This window comes from Anolis sagrei, chromosome 4, assembly GCF_037176765.1.
Source record: "Anolis sagrei isolate rAnoSag1 chromosome 4, rAnoSag1.mat, whole genome shotgun sequence".
Taxonomy (NCBI): Eukaryota; Metazoa; Chordata; class Lepidosauria; order Squamata; family Dactyloidae; genus Anolis; species Anolis sagrei.
Genome location: NC_090024.1, coordinates 60,335,699 through 60,354,618, shown reverse-complemented (window position 1 = coordinate 60,354,618; position 18,920 = coordinate 60,335,699). Strand labels below are relative to the sequence as shown.

Sequence of the window (18,920 nt, the reverse complement as noted above, 5' to 3'; positions counted from 1 at the left end):
CCCTGGTTTGTTTAGTTAAAGACTGCAGAGAGATTAGTGTATATTATTTGGTTTGTTAAGATTTGAATTCTGAATTTTCTTTGCTTTGTATACCCAGCAATTCTGAGATGATAGATTTTAATTTTGTGCATCATATTAGCATAATTAACACTAGCGCTGATTTAGAATTAGAAACCTCCCTTATATAATTATAAAATGATTTCAACGGTTACATCCATTATCACATGACTGAAATTGTAAAACAAATAAAAATTTGTTACAAGCACACATCCTCAGTCACTCCTTTTGAGCTGCTCTGTTGATTAGTTTTGCAAACATTTTTTTTAATTGTCAAGGTAGACAGAGGTCTAAATACCATTGCTATTTCCAAATTCAGTAGACACATTAAATCAGTGGAACATATTTACATGTTGACTTAGCAAGATCCTATTTCATTGATAGTTCTGTTTTATTTCCAAATGATAGTTGGATTTAGGTCTTAATCCTGTTTCTGAGTTTTTAAAAATTGAATTTTTTAGGAATTGAAGTTTGGTAGCATTCAGGCATTTCATGATTGCCCATTGCAATGTAAAATATGCAGTTGTAAATTTTTTGATTGTGTTAGTTTAGTTCAGTAAATTAAATTAAACTGCTTTCAGATAGTTTGGAGAAACATAGACAAATTGATCTCTTCTTTGTTTGTGTCTGCTACCTTTCCCCCATGGACACAGTGTTATATAGCTTGCTTTTGCAATAATGATAATGATGATGAAGACAACAGTAATAATAATGGTCTCTCTCTCAGGGAAATGCTAATCTGGATATTCAGAATGTAAACCAACAGACTGCGCTGCACCTTGCTGTTGAACGGCAGCATACCCAAATAGTGCGGGTAAGATGCCTATAATATAGAAGATGCTCGTTTTCGATTTTAGTTTGTAGCATATTCCTGAATGGATCATTAAATAAAAACATTTTTCCTTCATTTCCAAAAGCATGCCATTGTATATTATGGCCTTTTAAAGAAATAGGCATAGTCTTTTACCCAATATCATGCTTAAAATGTGTTCAATATACAGGGTTAGTCAAAATGAATAGGCCAATAAGAAAATTAATTGTACCCGAAGGCCTATTCATTTTGACTAACCCTGTATTCTCTTCATCTAGGTGTATATATGTATGTGTATGTGATTTTAAAGCAAATGCAAAAAGCATGCAGCACTTCTCACAGCTCTGATCTAGATGACCAAATGATAGTTAATTATTAATTATTATTTAAATGATTAATGAATAAAAATAGTTGTGTTAATTTTGTTTTAAACAGTTAAGAAAGGCAGAAGCAAAAATGTTTTGTTTATTAATGAACCATTACAGTCTGTTCATTAATCATTCTAATATATATATTGCATGTAGTATGATGTACTATTAAGAATGAAAGCCCATCTGTTTCATACCTTGGTCAGTTCTCTGATGCACAGTGGGGCAGGGGAGAGTAATAATTTGTAGATCTGTAGCAACCATATCATTTGCAGTAGTATAGTAACATTAAAAGGGAATTGTTCTGTGAAGTTACTGGATAGGGTACAGACTGGAGATTACAAAATGCTGGTTCTTTGGGAAAGTATGCAAAGAATGCGGAAGAAAGAATTATTAGTGGGAGCAATAAAAGAGGAAGAAAGATATAGTTAACAAAAGATTAGAGAGAACCAGCTATTTGGGGTGTTGTGTAGTTTCCAGGCTATATGGCTGTGTTCTAGCAGCATTTTCTCCTGACATTTCACCTGCATCTGTAGCTGGCAACTTCTGAGGATCTGACGGTAGTAAAACAAATGGAGCGTGTATATACCTGTGGACTGTCTAGGGTGGGAGAAAAGAACCACTGTCTGTTGAAGTGTAAAGGGTGCAGTTAGCAAACTAGATTTGTATGTGTTGAGTGGGATCTACTCAACTGTATGTGAGTAGTCATGAAAATAGCATAGTCAGTTAGTGAGGGCATCTGCATAGAAGTAGCCTGGCCTTTGTTCCATTTGTATTGTTTATTGCCTGGAGCCCTCCTGTGTCTGGGTGGTGTTCATTAGTCATTGTCTTGATTCTAGTATTTTTCAGTACTGGTAGCCAAATTTTGTTCATGTTCATGGTTTCTTCCTTTCTGTTGAAGTTGTCCATGTGCTTGTGAATTTTTATGGCTTTTTGTGTAGTGTGACATACTGGTTGTCAGAGTGGTCCAGAATTTCTGTGTTCTCAAATGATATTATGTACCCAGCTTGATTTTTGTCTGGATGGGCTTTCTGATGCATAGTGAGAAGCTAGTTTTCAATGTCCCCTAGAGGACTGTGAGCTATGTATATAATCAGTTGAGATATTCAGTATTCTGAAAGCGGGGGGGGGGGGGGGGGGGGGTCGATATGGTACAAGTATGGCTGCTACACTCAATCAAAATCTAGAAGGAGCAATCAGCCCAGCAAAGTTTGAGGATATTCAGTGAATACTGAAAACTTTCTTTACAGAGAGCTGGAAAGAGAGTTTGGTGAGTCCAAACTTAAAATGGCTAAAACTTTGAATAGACACTATCCAAACATTTCCTTTGCATCTTTGCTCCCTTCTACACTGCCATATAAAATCCAAATTATCTGCTTTGAACTGGATTATATGGCAGTGTGGACTCAGATAATCCAGTTCAAAGCAGACAATGTGGATTATCTGATTTGATAATTTGGATTATATGGCAGTACAGAATAGGCCTTTAGCTGTCTTTATACAATTTACTACTTAGCATATGGCTCACTTATCTACATCGTGTTTTAAACATTGTGACAGATCAGAGCGAAATCAGTCATGTGTGAAACTTTTGCATGTATTTAAACAGTTTCATAGAGTTGAGGCAGCTGCCGTTAGAACCCGTCAATATAATCTTGATAATTAATATATTAAAATGGTTCAAGTTCAAGGTGAAAAAGCTTGTACAACTTCTAAGATGAAAATAAGTGCAGTCATATAGTGGTCCTGTCTTGCAAAGCTTTGTGCTGTTTTTAAGTTTTAAAGTTTGGTTGTAACTTAATTATGACTTATGCAAAAAAGGAAATATTAAAACTGTTGGAATATTTATTTCTCCTCAGCTCTTGGTCCGTGCAGGTGCTAAACTGGATATTCAGGATAAAGATGGGGATACTCCCCTGCATGAAGCTCTCAGACATCACACTTTGTCACAACTTCGCCAGCTCCAAGATATGCAAGATGTGGGAAAAGTCGATACAGCTTGGGAGCCATCAAAGAACACGGTAAATAGATTAAATTTACTTATTTGTTTTCTACTGTTTGTCCATTTTGCAATGTTTCATTCTGAATTGGTTTCTATTTTCTGAAATTTAAAGTTAAAAAGATATACTTATCCAGCATAAATGCCTTTTGATTACTAACAGGGATATACAATCTAACAAAATCTTTAAAAGGCCCAAATGTTTCACTTGTAATTGATATTGTTAATGGTCATACATACGTTTAAAATGTATATTAAAAGTGTCAAAATGTACACAAAAGTATCACAAAAGTAGTACAGAACAAAGAGCAGCTACAACACTTATAATTTGCATAGCTAGTAGTGTTTTCATATAATGCTTTCTGTGAAACTGTACAAACCAGTAGTCCTGTGCATTGGTATAGAATCACAATCTGTTTCTGTTAGTTTCATTTGTAAGGCCCTGTTTTAGGTTTCAAGTGTCTCTCCCGAAAATGGGCGCCTTTCTGAATGAGCTTTTTTTGACTAAGGTAAAAAAAAAATTAGGCCCTGTGGCAGCAGTGGGCATGCTTCCCATGCTCCCCTTCCCCCCAGTTTTAGGGTTAGTGCTCAGTTCTTGGCTGCAGGTCCTGGCAGGCTCTGGCACTTTGGACCTGCTTGCCACACACTCTCTCTCCTTGGAAAGAGAGTGTGTTTGGTGAGCGGGGTCAGGGCCTGCACCTGCCAAGGACTACAGCCGAGCGCCAAAAAATCAGCTGACCTAATGGTTACCATTCCCACTTTCCTTTCGTTTCACTGATATTTTTGTACTGGAGGGGGTGTACCATTTCATGCCTTCCAAATGAACACAATGGCATGAAAACATGAATTAAACAGATGAAATGGTAACCGTCCAATGACTACAAACCAGTAAACTGTGCATATATACTCACATATTCTTGAGGAAGAGGCACAGAAGTACTTATTTTCTGTGGATAGTTTTATTTACCTTAGATGGCATTGCTTTGTCTTATTTAGTTTCAGGTAGAATAATTGGAAAAAATAATTGCAAAGAACATTTGCAGTATGACTGGGCTAGTAGTAACAGGAAAGAAGGTTAGATTTAGGATGCTGCTGAACTTTCAAATAGGAGTAATTCCAGAATTATTGCTTGATGAAAGTTATCCATGAAGTGTTGGTATATGGGGACAGAGCATGCGACTTTCAGCATGGTGAGTCATGTACTCCAAAACGACTTTCAGCATAATGAGTCATGTACTCCAAAGAGAAATAATGGTTTGCCCTGTTATATTTATTCTTTGAATGAAAGGAATTAACAGCATCATCTTTTTCAGTAGTATTTGCTATGATCTATTTACAACATTTCTATCTGTTCAGTTATATATGATCTGTTTCGTTGGTTCTTGAAGACATTATTTCTTGAGTTCATCAAGAAAAATTCAAGAGGTTGCATAATTACTCTCTTTCAGCTGATAATGGGACTGGGTACTCAGGGAGCAGAGAAGAAGAGTGCAGCATCTATCGCCTGCTTCCTGGCAGCCAATGGAGCTGATCTCGGTATTCGTAATAAGAAGGGTCAGTCACCGCTTGACCTGTGCCCTGACCCTAGCCTCTGTAAAGCATTGGCTAAGTGTCACAAAGAGAAAGCGAGGTTAGTATTGTAACAAAACACGTATTCGTGTTATTCTCTCCCCCCCCCCCCCCCATCTTATTAAAATAAAGTGAAACCATTTAGTTTAACATGAGCTAAAACAAATGTTGGTCCTCTTGCTTCACTTTTTTTAAATGTATGAAACCTTTGTCATTCATTGTTGCCACATTGGGTCACTAAGTTATAATGCATGTTTATATGTTGGGTTGTTTAAATTTTGTTAGTATGGATGTATTGTTGTATTCGGGCATTGAATGTTTGCTTTTTATGTTTGGAATACATCCTGAGTCCCTTCAGGGTGATAGAGCGAAATATATATATATATATATATATATATATATATATATATATATATATATATATATTCCTAGGTTTTGACAGTTTTTATGGCATGACTTTAGCTGTCTTGAGTAAGTAGCATTCAGAAATCTTTATAGTCATGTTAATTGATTGGGAAAGAATATGCTATAATACCTTTTTAGGGCTAGTTAAACAGCAACAGAAAGAAGTGCTTTAGTGAATTCAAAGTTTTGATCATCTAGAAGATTGGGCAGTATAGGATGAATGCTATGCTGGGTTAAGATGAATGGTCCCAATAGGTGCATTTATATGCCATCCTCTTGACAGCCATACCCTTATGCAGTCTACATTGGACAAACAGGATAGTTTCTACACAAAAGAAAAAATGAAAATTTGCTATTAAACATGACAACACTCCAAAACCAGTGGTAGGACACACTTTCATCTTCTGGTAGATAGAATCAGTGACTTTCAAGTAGGTATTCTGAAAAGAAAAAAAAGAATAAAAGAAGATTAGAAAGAAAAACTGCTAAATTGGGATATATTAACAAACTTCTATCTATTAGCATGAACAGAGATAATGATTTCTTGTCACAGTACATTTTTAACATACAGGCCCATGCAACTTCACATGTAGCCAAAGAATTGTTTTACTTTCAGTAACAACAAGATATTGCTTTAACAACTCAAACTTAAAAGCCCGGCTTGTTGACCAGTTTCTGTCATTGTGCTCTGCTCTTCAAAGTTTTATGAGCAGTTTCAGTTTGCGTATTTTGATATCCTGTAGTATTCTGATCTACATCCCCACATCCACATAGCTGCTAATATACCTGTAGCTTTCATACAGAGTTCATTGATTCATCCAAGGATGTAGATTGACATTCAAAAAGGTTATGCTAAAATAAATCAGTCTTACAAATGTTGCCTTATTCCCAGTGTCTCTTTCCCCACTTTTTCCTTTCTTTGCTGAAGTAGACTGATACATTTGTCTTTGAAAACTTGCATATTATGTGGTCTTTTATGTAATATTAATGAAGCTTTTGTTCTGGTATCGATTCTGACTTTTTACTACATGTCAACGCTAATAATAATAATAATAATAATAATAATAATAATAATAATAATAACAACAACAACAACAACAACAACAACTTTATTTTTGCACCCTGCCTCCATCTCCTCAAAGGGACTTGGTGCGACTTACATGGGGCTAAGCCCGAAAAACACAGTTAAAATATAACACTCTGAAATACAAAACAGCAATATAAAGCATAATAAAAACCAACAACATTATAATCATATATAAAATCAAGCATCAAAACCAACAACAGTAAACAATAAAATGAATTTCTCTGATGGGTGGGCAAACTGGTGCAAAAAAAAATGTAGAGGATAGGGTAGTGAATAAAGTACATAGGCCATATGGCAGTAGTAAGATAGAGAAGAGTGGAAAGTAGGTCATTATAGCTTTGGGTAAATTTAGAATTCCTGCGGAAAGATTGTGCCAATAGTAAAGTGCGGGGACGAGGTTTTGGGTCCTAGCTGGGGCCCGCTATCTAAGGAATTGTTTAATGAAAAGAACAGCGGAACATTCACGTCTTTAGATCTTTGCGAAAAGTGGATAGGGAGAGTGCTAGCCTAATATTCCTGTGGAGGGTGTTCCAGAGCTGGGCGGCCATGACTGAGAAGGCTCCCTACCAACCATGCCTGTGACAGAGGTGGAAGCCAGAGAAGAGCCTCCCTAGATGATACCTTAGAGATTGTGTGGGTTCGTAAGGGGAGATGCGGTCTCGAAGATAGGCAGGTCCCGAACCGTTTAGGCATTTATAGGTGATAATCTGCACCTTGAATTGGGACTGGAAACTTAATGGCAGAGTTTTGATTTTCAAAGAATACTGTCTGCTTTTGTTTTTCTTGCACTCGTCCAATATTAAGTTCTGTTAAGGCTCTGTAATGGTTTGATAGGATAGTAGCCATAGCTTCCCACTTGTCAAGGGCTTTCTGTTAGTTGACTGTGAAGGACTGTTTGGTTATTTCTATGACTTTGCAATACAAATGAATTAATGTTCACGCAACAGAATGAACTTTTATATTGCAGAGTGAGGTTATAAATAGCATTTTCTATGTATTTGAAATATATATTATAATTTAATGCCTGGATGGATGTTTGTTTTTAGTGGCCAGGTTGGCTCCCGAAGTCCTTCAATGATCAGCAATGATTCAGAAACTTTAGAAGAATGTATGGTATGTTCCGATATGAAGAGAGATACTTTATTTGGCCCATGCGGGCATATTGCTACCTGTTCGCTCTGTTCACCAAGAGTCAAGAAATGCCTCATCTGCAAAGAGCAAGTTCAGTCAAGAACAAAGGTTTGTATGCTTATATTTGGAATTCATTTCCATATGCAATCTCTTAAATCAGTTCATCTCAGGATGTCTGATCTAGGGAAGCCCCCCCTCCCCCAATATGTGTGTCCATGGGCTACATTTCTTCCTCCCTCCCTGCCTGCCTGCTTACCAAAGATCAACACTGGTCCACAAGCCATCATTTTGGTTAGCATAGTCATAAATGATGCTCCACATAGCATCAGCAGAGCAACTGTCCAGGGTCTGCACATACCTGTCACTAGATTTCTGAAGGTTGCCTATCACCATGTGCTTCCCCTCTAGTATTCATTCAGTCATTAATCTTTTGGATTATATAGAGGAGAAATGTACTAACCTATGGGTTTTCCTTACACCAACATTCCTCGGCAAGTGCTCAATATTCCTTTTCAGTTAAACTGAAGATTCATGTTTCCCTTGTTGTCTCTTGTGCCTTCTCAAGTATATGAGTATTATTGTGCTTCCATTTTTGTTTGTTTTAAACTTTGGTGAAGCCTTGTACCAAAAGTCTAAAACAAAGAAGTGAATTGGGAATCACTTGTAGTTTTCAAAAAGATCCTCCTGGAGCTGCAACCGCCCAAGGGGACACAGTGCATATGTTGAGTGGACAAAAGATGAAAAAATTGAGGTGGACTGTGGGGCCGCACCTTCCACACCTCTAAACATAAGCAGATAAAGATTTGATGTTCTGATTCTGCCTCTTATCTGTTTCTTAAAATATTAAGGTTTCCTTTTTTGGTCTTTGGTGAATATTTTCAAGCTGTGGTTGGTGGAATCCATGGATACAGAGAGCCACCTCTGTGTCCTCTCTAGGCATTTTCTAGGTCCTACCATGCCACTCGTATGGTATTCTTGGACCAGAAATCCATCATTTCAATAGGGTTCCCTATTATCTACAGTTTTTCATATTTTTACAAAGTCCAGGAATGTAATCCCCAGGGATCATACTGTAATTAACAGTCTGTAAAATCATATTTCTTTATTGTTTAATCCGTTTGAACAAGATATCTACCAAACCTTTGCTGCATTTAAGTCCTAATTACCACTTCTTCTTTTTTTTAGTACAGAGGGAAAATAGTATAAGCGTAATCCAGATAATATTTTTTTAGGATTGAACAAAAATGCTTGCAAAGTCCATTCCAAAGATATGATTTTGCAATTCTTCGTTTGTGGCTTACTTAAAGGTAGAAATTAAATCAGTATCTTTGTAAGATACTGATCTTTTGCAGAAAAAATACAATTGCTCCATCTTGAATGGATTTTATGTTAATCCTCATTAGGGTTTCTTCTGCTCTTCCTCCTCCTCCTCCTCCTCTTGTTTACATTTATACCCCACATTTCTTCAAAGGAGATCAAAGCAGCATTCACAAATTTCCTTCTTTCCACTTTATCCTCATAAGCAGTTTGTAACTAGTCAAAGACAAAGTCGATGAAGTCACAGCAAAGTAGGGAGAACCAGATGTAATTATTTCAGATTTTAACACATCTCAGGATTAATCTCTGATGAAATTAGAGTTACACTCAGTTCCATGCAATAACCCCTTGCTCTGGAATGCAGAGCTCAGTTACGTGCAGCATATTTAAATACTTTTGATTTTTTTTCTGATTGCAAGTCAGAGATAACAGCCAGGGAAGAATTTGCCAGAAGAATTTGCTTCATGATTTTTATCTTTATTCATTGTTTGTCAGTTTACCCTGAAAAAGGTTTATCCTAATTGAACTGTGATTGAGGAACTATATATTAATTTATGAAAAGTTGAAGGGTGATCATTATATCTTTGTAGATTGAAGAATGTGTGGTGTGCTCAGACAAAAAAGCTGCAGTATTGTTCCAGCCTTGTGGACACATGTGTGCTTGTGAAAGTAAGTGCTTTTGGTGGGTTACAGTTATTTCATGGGTTTGAAATTATTTATTTAATTTGACTGACTTTATGAATATTATTTGTAAGAAAAAAGTCTGGGTATTGCTTGTTTAAATTCATATGTCAGAGGTTTCCTCTTCAGTTTGGAAATTGGAGGATCTCGGTTGTGTATGGGTCTTGTTTCTGATTCTGATGGATCAGAATCCACTGATGGAGACCATATGCAAGGAATATGATATATTTTTAAGACCTATTGTTTTCCTTTCTTAAAGTGAAATTTTATTAAAGAGATTATTAAATTTGTTTAAGCCTCTGATGTCAAATTTTTGTGTCTCCAGATGTTTTGGACTTCAGCTTCCGGAATTCCTGACCATTGGACAAGCTAGCTAGGGCTTCTGGAAGTTGGAGGGCCAAACAAGTTGGAGGATCACAGATTTGACACCTCTGGTTTAAACCATAGCAGCAGTTATGATATCTTACATCTTTCTTGCAGATTGTGCCAGCCTAATGAAAAAATGTGTGCAGTGTCGGGCAGTGGTAGAGCGAAGAGTGCCTTTTATTATGTGCTGTGGTGGGAAAGGTCAAGAAGATGCTACAGATGATATCTGTGAGTTTTTTCTTTTGTTTAGCTCTGCCTTGCCTATGACTCATGACATTTCCCCATCTAAACCCTTTTCTTTTCTCTGCTACTCCAATTTTCCAATGACCTTATAGTTCACTTCATACTGGAGAAGGTGTAGAGATTACTATATTTCTTCCTAGTATAGTAGAGTCTCGCTTATCCAACCTTCATTCATCCAACATTCTGTATTATCCAACAGACTCTTTCTCCTGCCTAGATCCACAACTGTTTCAATACATTGTGATGTTTTGGTGCTAAATTTATAAATACAGTAATGACTACATAGCGTTACCGTGTACTGAACTGCTTTTTCTGTCCATTTGTTGTAAAACATGGTGTTTTGGTGCTTAATTAGTAAAAGCATAATATAATTTGATGTTTAATAGGCTTTTCCTTAATCTCTCCTTATTATCTAACATTTTTGCTTATCCAACTTTCTGCCAGCTTGTTTATGTTGGATAAGTGAGACTCTACTGTACTTCATGATCTGGGAAAGAGTAGTACTCTAGGGGCATCTCAAAGTATAACAGAGCTAGGAACCACAGCTGGAATGGTCCCACATCACTGCTAGGAACCACTGCTGGAATGGTCCCACACCAGTTTCCCAAATTATGCAATTATCAGGGATTTGTCTCCATGTCTTAAGGGGAAAGCTAGAGATGTGTTTGTTTTGTAGTGGGCAGTCAGGTTCTGTGAGAGTATAGTTAGAGCATTTAATGTTGGAAAGGTTAAAATACTATTCTCAGTTTTCTAGAAGAATGCTGTTGCCTGGCATCTTGAACTGCTTCTAAATGTGGCTGTAGAATCCTAGAAAATGCTGTAGTTCATTGTTCAGATATTAGAGGTCGAAGAGTACAAAATTATAAACACTTTTCAGTAGGATTCACTATTATCCGGGAATGTATCCATTGCGGATATGGGGGTCGTTCTGTATTATAAACTTTGTTGACTTGACCATATTTGTTTAGAGGGAGGTTACTATTGCTTTTCTAGGAGGCTGAGAGAGTGTCTCTTGCCCAAGGCCACCCACGGGCCAAATTCTGTGGCCAAGTAGGGATTATTTTAACTGGTCTCCCAGAGTCCCAAGTAAACCCTCAAACTACTGCACCACATTGGCTCTCTCCTGTATTTGAAAATAACATCTTATTAACAATAAAACTGTTTGCAATATTATTAATGAATAATTCCCAAGTTGTTTTCAGCAAGTGAAATCCTATATAGAAAAACAGTTTACAAGATTCATAGTCATGGCTGGAGTATCCTTATAAAACATATCATATTTGATAAGATTTTGTAGGGTTTTCAAGCAGACTTTAAAACTGTAATTGTGACATGGTTATGCATTTGATAGCTAGAAAGAACTTTGTATGTATGTTTCATTTTGTTGTTGTTTTTCTTCCCTGCAACCATTTCATGTCATCATTTTTCTCTGCATTGTGTAGCAAGTGGAAACATCCCTGTTCTGCAGAAAGACAAGGACAATACCAATGTCAATGCTGATGTACAGAAATTGCAGCAGCAATTGCAGGACATAAAAGAACAGGTAAAACAAATACACTTCTGAGATAAATACCAAAGGAATTCTGAAGCCATTGTATGAACATTCTCAAAATAAGTTTTATATGTATTAAAAAATAGGTGTATTTTCCACTGCATTTTTGTCATCAGCTGTAGAATACCTTAAAGGGTTATTTTACTTAAGATTGTACAATAAATTTGAAATTATGTAGTTAAAGCATGGAGAAAGATTCAGCTTACAATGTTATCTTTATATCTGTTTTCACATAAAAATCATGAATATAGACTACATTTCAGAAGAACAAGAGCTGGGCTACATCTCTTAAGAGAAAATCTTGCTTGCATTAAACAAATGAAAATGAGCAATAAAACAAATATGTTTTTCTTAACTATTTACTGTATTTATTTGTGATGTCAAAACACTTATTGATAGTGAAATCTTCAAATATAATTTTTTTAGAAACTTCAACTGGCTCAAAATGCTGACACTGTTTACTGAGGCTGGCTACAGGAAGCATATGACTTGGTACCAGAATTTTACTGGCTGCCAGCCTGTTTTCAGACACACCTTGAATTGTTAGCTTTAACCTACAAATCCGTGTATAACTTGGATATTGTCTATGAATAATCACACATTTTCCCATATGAGAAACAAGGAGATTCTTCCCTTAAAGTTCCAAATGAGAAGAGGCCACCTTCAACTCCTAAACACTCTCATAAGACATCAGGGAGGCCTTTTCTCTGGCTTCCCTGATATCCAGAGTGATTATGCTGTGGGCTCAGTATATTTTCACTAAGATTTAAATGCAAGTCCCTTCATAGATCACTTCTAAAAATCTATAAATCCTTAGCCTTCATAGCAAATACTACTAGAGACTCATTTCTCATCTTGCTCCATCTCTGCCTCTATAATAGCAAGTAGATCTGTTTGGCAGAAGCACTGAAATGCATACATACAATCTTGAGCAAATCTAGGCTCAATCTGCTGCACTAGTGCTTTGTGGGTTTTTGGGGAAGATGCTCTTAAAAACACCCTCATAGGAACCTAAGTTAAGGAGAAACTTTCTCTTCAAAAGAAGGAAGCAAAATGAAATTTTCAGCAACTTTTTCAGTCCTTTAATCTCTTTTGCCTTTCTCCTGCCCTAAAGATTTTAGCCTGCAAGATCTCCCATTCTCACACCATTCACAAGGGATAGTCCAGCTGACCTCCTCAACCTGGAGGTCCCCCACCAAGAAATGAAAACTCCTTGTGACTACCCAGCCCTTCAGATAAAAATAAGGCTATTCACTTTCATCAGTGCCCGGGTAGCCTGTGCTTCAGAACTGTGGGTGTTGTGGACTATAAGCAAAGTCTACTCCATACTGTTTTACCATACCCCTGAGTTCCCACTTTTTACAGCTTCCAACATCAAAATCTCACACAAAGGACCAAGCATTCAGCAGGTCATATCCCACCTCTTAGACTTTGGAAATGGTATTTCTCAAATATTATTCTACCCTTTTTGGCATATCCAAAAAGAGGAATGGAGTCTGTCCAGTTCCACATCTCAGATACATAAACTAGTAAAATACAGAAAACTCTGGATTGCAAGCTTCCATACCATTTAGGAGTTTCTCTTCCCATGGGATTTCCCTCTATCTGTTGCCCTTTCAGAATCTTACTGTCATGTGCCCATGCATGTTTTCTCAAAGTATTTTTGTTTCTGTTACTGCAGCACTCACTCTCAATTCAAAGCACTTTCCTTCAGGCTGAATATTGCCAAAATGTATGATAGCTCTTTAAGAAGTGTTGAGACTGCAGTACTTCTACTGTCTCCCTCTGAAATCAACCTCTCTTCAAAACGCCTCATCTGTGTTGTGCTAAAACAACACGGTTTTGCAGTCAAGAAGAGAAACCGTTATTTTCTTCCACCTTAGTGACTCATTCACCCCAGATTCCTCAGAGACACCAAGAAAGGACGCCTCTCCCTTTCTCCAGACAGAATCCAAAAGGTTTGCTTGCAGTATGGACAAGATTACATTCTCAACTACTTTGGTGGCTACTCAGACCTTTCAAAATATTAATCATCATACACAACAACACACACAGTTACATCTTTCCTAGGAGGTCAGGTGTTGCCTCCTATAATGGATGCACATACTGGGTGAAGTGCTTAGGATGTTCTAAAGCGTTGTAGCAAATAGAAGTTAAGCTATTCTAAACAGTACTCCAACCTGACATTTTTTTCTTAGAACGTATTTATATGGAATTTAACAAGATAATGAACTATTGTAATTGATCATTTTCTTCCAGTGCTCCATGTCTTTATTATTATTTTACAGACCATGTGCCCTGTGTGTTTGGATCGTCTGAAGAATATGATCTTTCTCTGCGGTCATGGAACATGTCAGCTTTGTGGTGACAGAATGAGCGAGTGTCCCATCTGCCGGAAGGCTATTGAACGAAGGATCTTGCTGTATTAAACTATAAAGTGTCTTCCTTTAGTCTGTCACATTTTTACTATATTTTGCTATTTGAATCTCCATTAGCTTTAGTGGTAGGTAAATATTTCATGAAAATGTAATACTATGGAGTTTGCTGCATTTTAAGTTTTGATAACCACAACACAAACCAGTATTTGAGTGGTCAGCCACTCTTTCCATCAAGGAAGCTAGCCCGGTTTAGGTTAACTAACAGCATACTTTGTTTTATATTGTTTGCCTTTCTCCTTTTCCCTGCCCCCTTTATGTTAAAGGGACAATCTTGATTTCCCCTATTGATATTTTATTTTATATATATGTATATGAACTCTTTATTTCAGCAGTGTCGATTTTTATACCGTTGGTTGTTTTTCATGTATAAATATTTTTAATTCTCTATAAATTGTATCCATTGTAAAGTTTTTTTTCCACAGTAGTATCATATTGAATTGCAGCAGCAAGCTAAGCCTTGAAGCTAATTGGAGGAATAAAAACAATGATATTTCAGTATTACATGTTGCCTCTAAAATCTGAAAGCCTGTAATTTTGTGTAGTCTTTTTTGTGCTCCAAGATAACTTGAAGGAGAACAAGAGTACAAATAATTCTGCTCCTAAGCAAAGGAGCTGTGAGGTCAATCACACATAATAGCCATTCCTTCTAGAACAGGTGGGCAACTGTGGCTATCCAGATGCTTTTGGGCTACATATTCTCCCAATAATGCCTGTGAAGGGCAGGACTGCTGGAAGGTGTAGTAAGAACATCTGGAAATTCACTGCCTACCCTTGTCTAGAATAAGACAGCTGATAAACTTCTAAAGCAGGGAGACTCGTAACATGAGGCTGAATGCAACACATACTGCCTCTGATAATAAAAAGCAACAGTATGCCAGGCAAATACTTCTGTATGCCCATAGAGCTTTTCGGATCTCAGCTATATGTCTTTCAAATGATAAATAAATCTAAATGAAGACACATAATGGACATATAATATTATTTAGATACTTAGAATCATTCTAGTTTAGGATTGGATCTATACTTAGTGGAGCCATTGCAGTCAGTGGAGTTGTCTTAGAACGGACTCTAGATCCACTGATGTAAATAGACATACTCTAAGTATGACTAAATATGTGTCCAATCCATGGGTCAGAATTACATTTGAGTGCTGTTCTGCAATAAGAGAATATATAGCAAGAGTTTTAAGAACTTGAACAATAGGCTTTCCTATAAGAGTATTCCTGTTTCTTGCAGACCGCACTTTATCCTTGAATTTTTTGGTCAATACTCTTGAAGTTCACTGGGACCATTTTGTTCATAATAGCTAAGACAGTCATTGACAAGTTGCTGAGATTTCTTTAAATTGTGCAAAATGAGATAAGAGTTGACTTCAAAGCTTAATGTAAGTGGACATGGGAGAGCAGTTTGCTCTAACAGTTCCATGGTAGATTGTAGATAGATTTTCATAAGTTAAAGCAGCTATTAGAAATGAATGCATGGCTGAAAAAAACTATTTTAATTTTTATATTTTCAATTGGCAGATACACCAGTTTTATATTTATTTCCTATTAAGTTCTTCTAAGCATTGTGACGGAACACACTACAATAGATAAATGAATTGCCTTTCCTCTAACTAATGGTTTATCCCTGTTTAAATTGACTTAATCAAGGGAATTGCTTGCAGGAACATTCTGTATTTGGTGTGTGTGATCTGTACCATAGAGAGTTGAGCTTTTTATTTTTATTAACTTTTTAATTTACAAATATCTGCAGATCTGGGACACATGTATTAGGAATATTACTTATAGATAGAAACAGGTGTAGAAGTATATGGTATTATAACGTAAATTGGCAGTATTTTTCAATATTGCAAATCTAGAATCTTGATTTCCTGGAGTGTCCAGATACTATCCAGTTGCTATAGCTAAATGACGAAGGTTGCAGTCCTATGCATACCTGGGAATAAATCACACTGTTCTTACTATGATTTTGTTCTGACAGGTTTGAACTATGATACCAAAGCACATTTTTCTATAATTTACGTCAAACATTATGGTTCTTAGAGTTAAGTTTTTTTTAATGATACAAGTGGTAAATGTGTATGAATGAAATATAAATATGTCAAATGAGTACGAACTCATTTATTCTTAGTCCAGTTTATAAAATGATAAAATGTGTAAAACAAGTCTTGTAATGATTCTGAAATTGCATACTGAATTGTATAGTTCCCTTTCAAAAGCAAACTAGCTGATTCCAATTTGATAAACTTTTTCCGCAGGTGTTTTCCTGGGGGGAAAGCCTTACATGCATAGGGTCAGAAATAACACTAGCATTTACAGTCAATCTGATTTTAAACACATAAGTTTTTTTTAGATAAGGAATCACACAGAAAAGTTAATGTTGTATATAATTGATGGAAATCTCCCTTGATAAAGGAGTGTGTGGTATACTGTGATAAACCACACAGACAAGAAAGCTGAGTGACAAACTTATTAAAATGTTTTGTATCCTCTGTCCCCTTCAATTTCTGCAATACTTTTTAAAGCATGTAGTTGTGTGAACAAATGACTAGGACTACACACTTACCTCAAAGTAATGCCCATTCAATTCAACGGAGATTATTTTTGCATAGGCATGTGTAGGTAACTTAATGTCTGAAAAGATGGATGAGAGGCGCCACTCTCAACCAGTATAAGAAAGTAGGACACTTGTTATATTAATCCCTATTAATTTTTTTTGTTCTGATAATATTTTATGCCATTTTGTTCACCATGTTTTTGTAACTTCTGTTAGCCAACATAAAATGCTACATTGGTTTTAATTTTTCTTAATTTATTTGATATGTATCTTGTTAAACTTTTATAGTATATGAAGTCAGATATGGAGACTTGAATTTATACCTTTATTAAAGTGTAAATACAAACCTGAGGTGGATGGCTTTGTCAAACTATGTTACAATACATCTCAGAAAGCTGTAATTGCAGTCCTTCTCCAGGAATCGTGTGAGATTCACCCTTATTGGAAACAGTAGTGTTATGGGCAGAGCAATTTGTCTGTCAAGGGCTGTTCAGCTGCCCAGGTAGCATTGCATTCCCTTCATGCTGTCTCTCCAGCATCTCAACTTTGGTTCCTTGCATTTTACTTGTGTTGCCTAAAAGCTGTAAGAACCAACAAAGGAAGAAGCTGTGGCTATAAGAAATTGAGTGGAATTGTTGGCACCAATTCACAGCTAATAGACCGGGCATCCTCAAACTGCAGCCCTCCAGCTGTTTTGGCCTTCAGCTCCCAGAATTCCAGAGCTTTGAACAAACTGGCTAGGGCTTCTGGGAGTTGGAAGCCCTAATAGCTGGAGGGCCGCAGTTTGAGGATGCCTGTTAGATGATAAGAAAAGCTGTGAAATGTAATGGCTAGATCCTTTATTTTGGTTCTTTTGATGCACAGCGGAAAGGATCAATTTTCGAAAATGATTGAGATATACACACTAGTGAGGAGAGAATGAGCTACAGTTACTGCTGGGTCTATGGACTATGCAGATCTTGGACAATAATGCCAGTGAGCTTTTTCTAAGTTCTGGGAGCCTGCTATTCCTTCATCTGGGTGGAGAACTGGACCTTTTTTTTTTTTTTTTTTTTTTGCAAAGCCCTGAAATTTAGCAAGTAGATCTTTCCCCCCTCTCTCTTTTAAAACTTGGGCTGGGTGTGGCACTGATATGCAAAGACTTCATGATTGTGTTAACTATTCCATGAAGTCAATATGACTACATTTTGAAAGATATATCCTCAGAAAAGAGGTTTAAAATCTTTTACAGTTTGATTGATGTAGACTCAGCTCTAGAACTGGAAAGATACCTTTTGCCTCCTTAAAACTTATAGGGAAAACTCTCCTCAACTTTGCACAGTTTAATAATGTACTTAAAACCAATCCTTTATGAACATATGCTCATATATTACTGAGAACTTTATTTTAGAATACATAGTCATAAATAACTATTAGAAATGTATTTTTAAATGTTTATATATAAAATGCAAATTTCCCCTCATACTGTGGCCCCCAAAACATAGATTCCAAATCCCATTTCCCCATTGGTGTTTGCATTGTAGTACTAAGTTCAAAACTGATGTGACAAGAAATGTGTAAACATATTTCTTTTTGGGTTGGGACCATAGTGCAAGCAAAATGAAAATCATCTTTTCCTCTTCCCTTCCTGTAAAAAATACTCTTTGCTTTGAGATTAAAACAGGTGCTTGTCATTTATATAGTTGTGCTTCCTTCTTGAACAAATGTAACCAGGTAAATGGCAAAGTGGAGGTATTGATTTCCTGATGTAGATTCTTGGAATGCTGAATTTTATAGAAGCTCAAAAACTGAAAATGGAATAATAGATTTTTGTTGCTTCTTCAGACAATGAATATAGTCTGGGTATGCAAGCAAAAACATCAATATGCGTAGTTACAGAATTATTTTTAATAATGTATTTGCTCTGTGCTAGTTTACAACATCTGGTTTTGAAACATGAGTGCACAGGCATAGGCTAGAAAAAACACATCAATTTATTAATTGTCAAAAAAGCTAAATTAATTCTAACTTGGTCCCAAATTGGAATCAAGTAAGATGTCAACAAAGTGTGCCTTCTCAATATAATCTCAGTGTGCATTATTGTTGGATGCTTGTCCAAATCTTAATAGGGATTTTGCTTGGAAAGATGTGGGTTATTTCGTAGAGTTGGTATGTGGATCAATGAGTGGATGGATGTATAACAATATTAATAATATTGGACAACTTGCATATTGTACTATTTCAGCAGTTTATAATAGGCATCCATATCATTCAGGGGCTTCCCTAGGCAGCTGATTGGAGAGACCTACTTGCCTCCTTTTTTCACATGTGGAGTGAAAGCACCCAATGAAATGAGGA

The 18,920-nt window shown here is 36.5% G+C and overlaps 1 protein-coding gene across 1 annotated transcript in view; it reads left to right on the top strand.

Moving 5' to 3' along the window:
- MIB1 (MIB E3 ubiquitin protein ligase 1) overlaps positions 1 to 16,934 on the top strand; it is a 56,513-nt gene extending 39,579 nt beyond the window's left edge. Inside the window, exons 14-21 of the mRNA XM_060775157.2 lie at positions 785 to 871; positions 3,096 to 3,257; positions 4,684 to 4,865; positions 7,343 to 7,535; positions 9,335 to 9,413; positions 9,906 to 10,019; positions 11,477 to 11,577; positions 13,875 to 16,934. Of these exons, the coding sequence (XP_060631140.1) occupies positions 785 to 871; positions 3,096 to 3,257; positions 4,684 to 4,865; positions 7,343 to 7,535; positions 9,335 to 9,413; positions 9,906 to 10,019; positions 11,477 to 11,577; positions 13,875 to 14,015 (1,059 nt within the window). The 3' untranslated portion in view covers positions 14,016 to 16,934. The remainder of the gene's footprint in view (positions 1 to 784; positions 872 to 3,095; positions 3,258 to 4,683; positions 4,866 to 7,342; positions 7,536 to 9,334; positions 9,414 to 9,905; positions 10,020 to 11,476; positions 11,578 to 13,874) is intronic.
- The last annotated feature ends 1,986 nt before the right edge of the window (positions 16,935 to 18,920 follow it).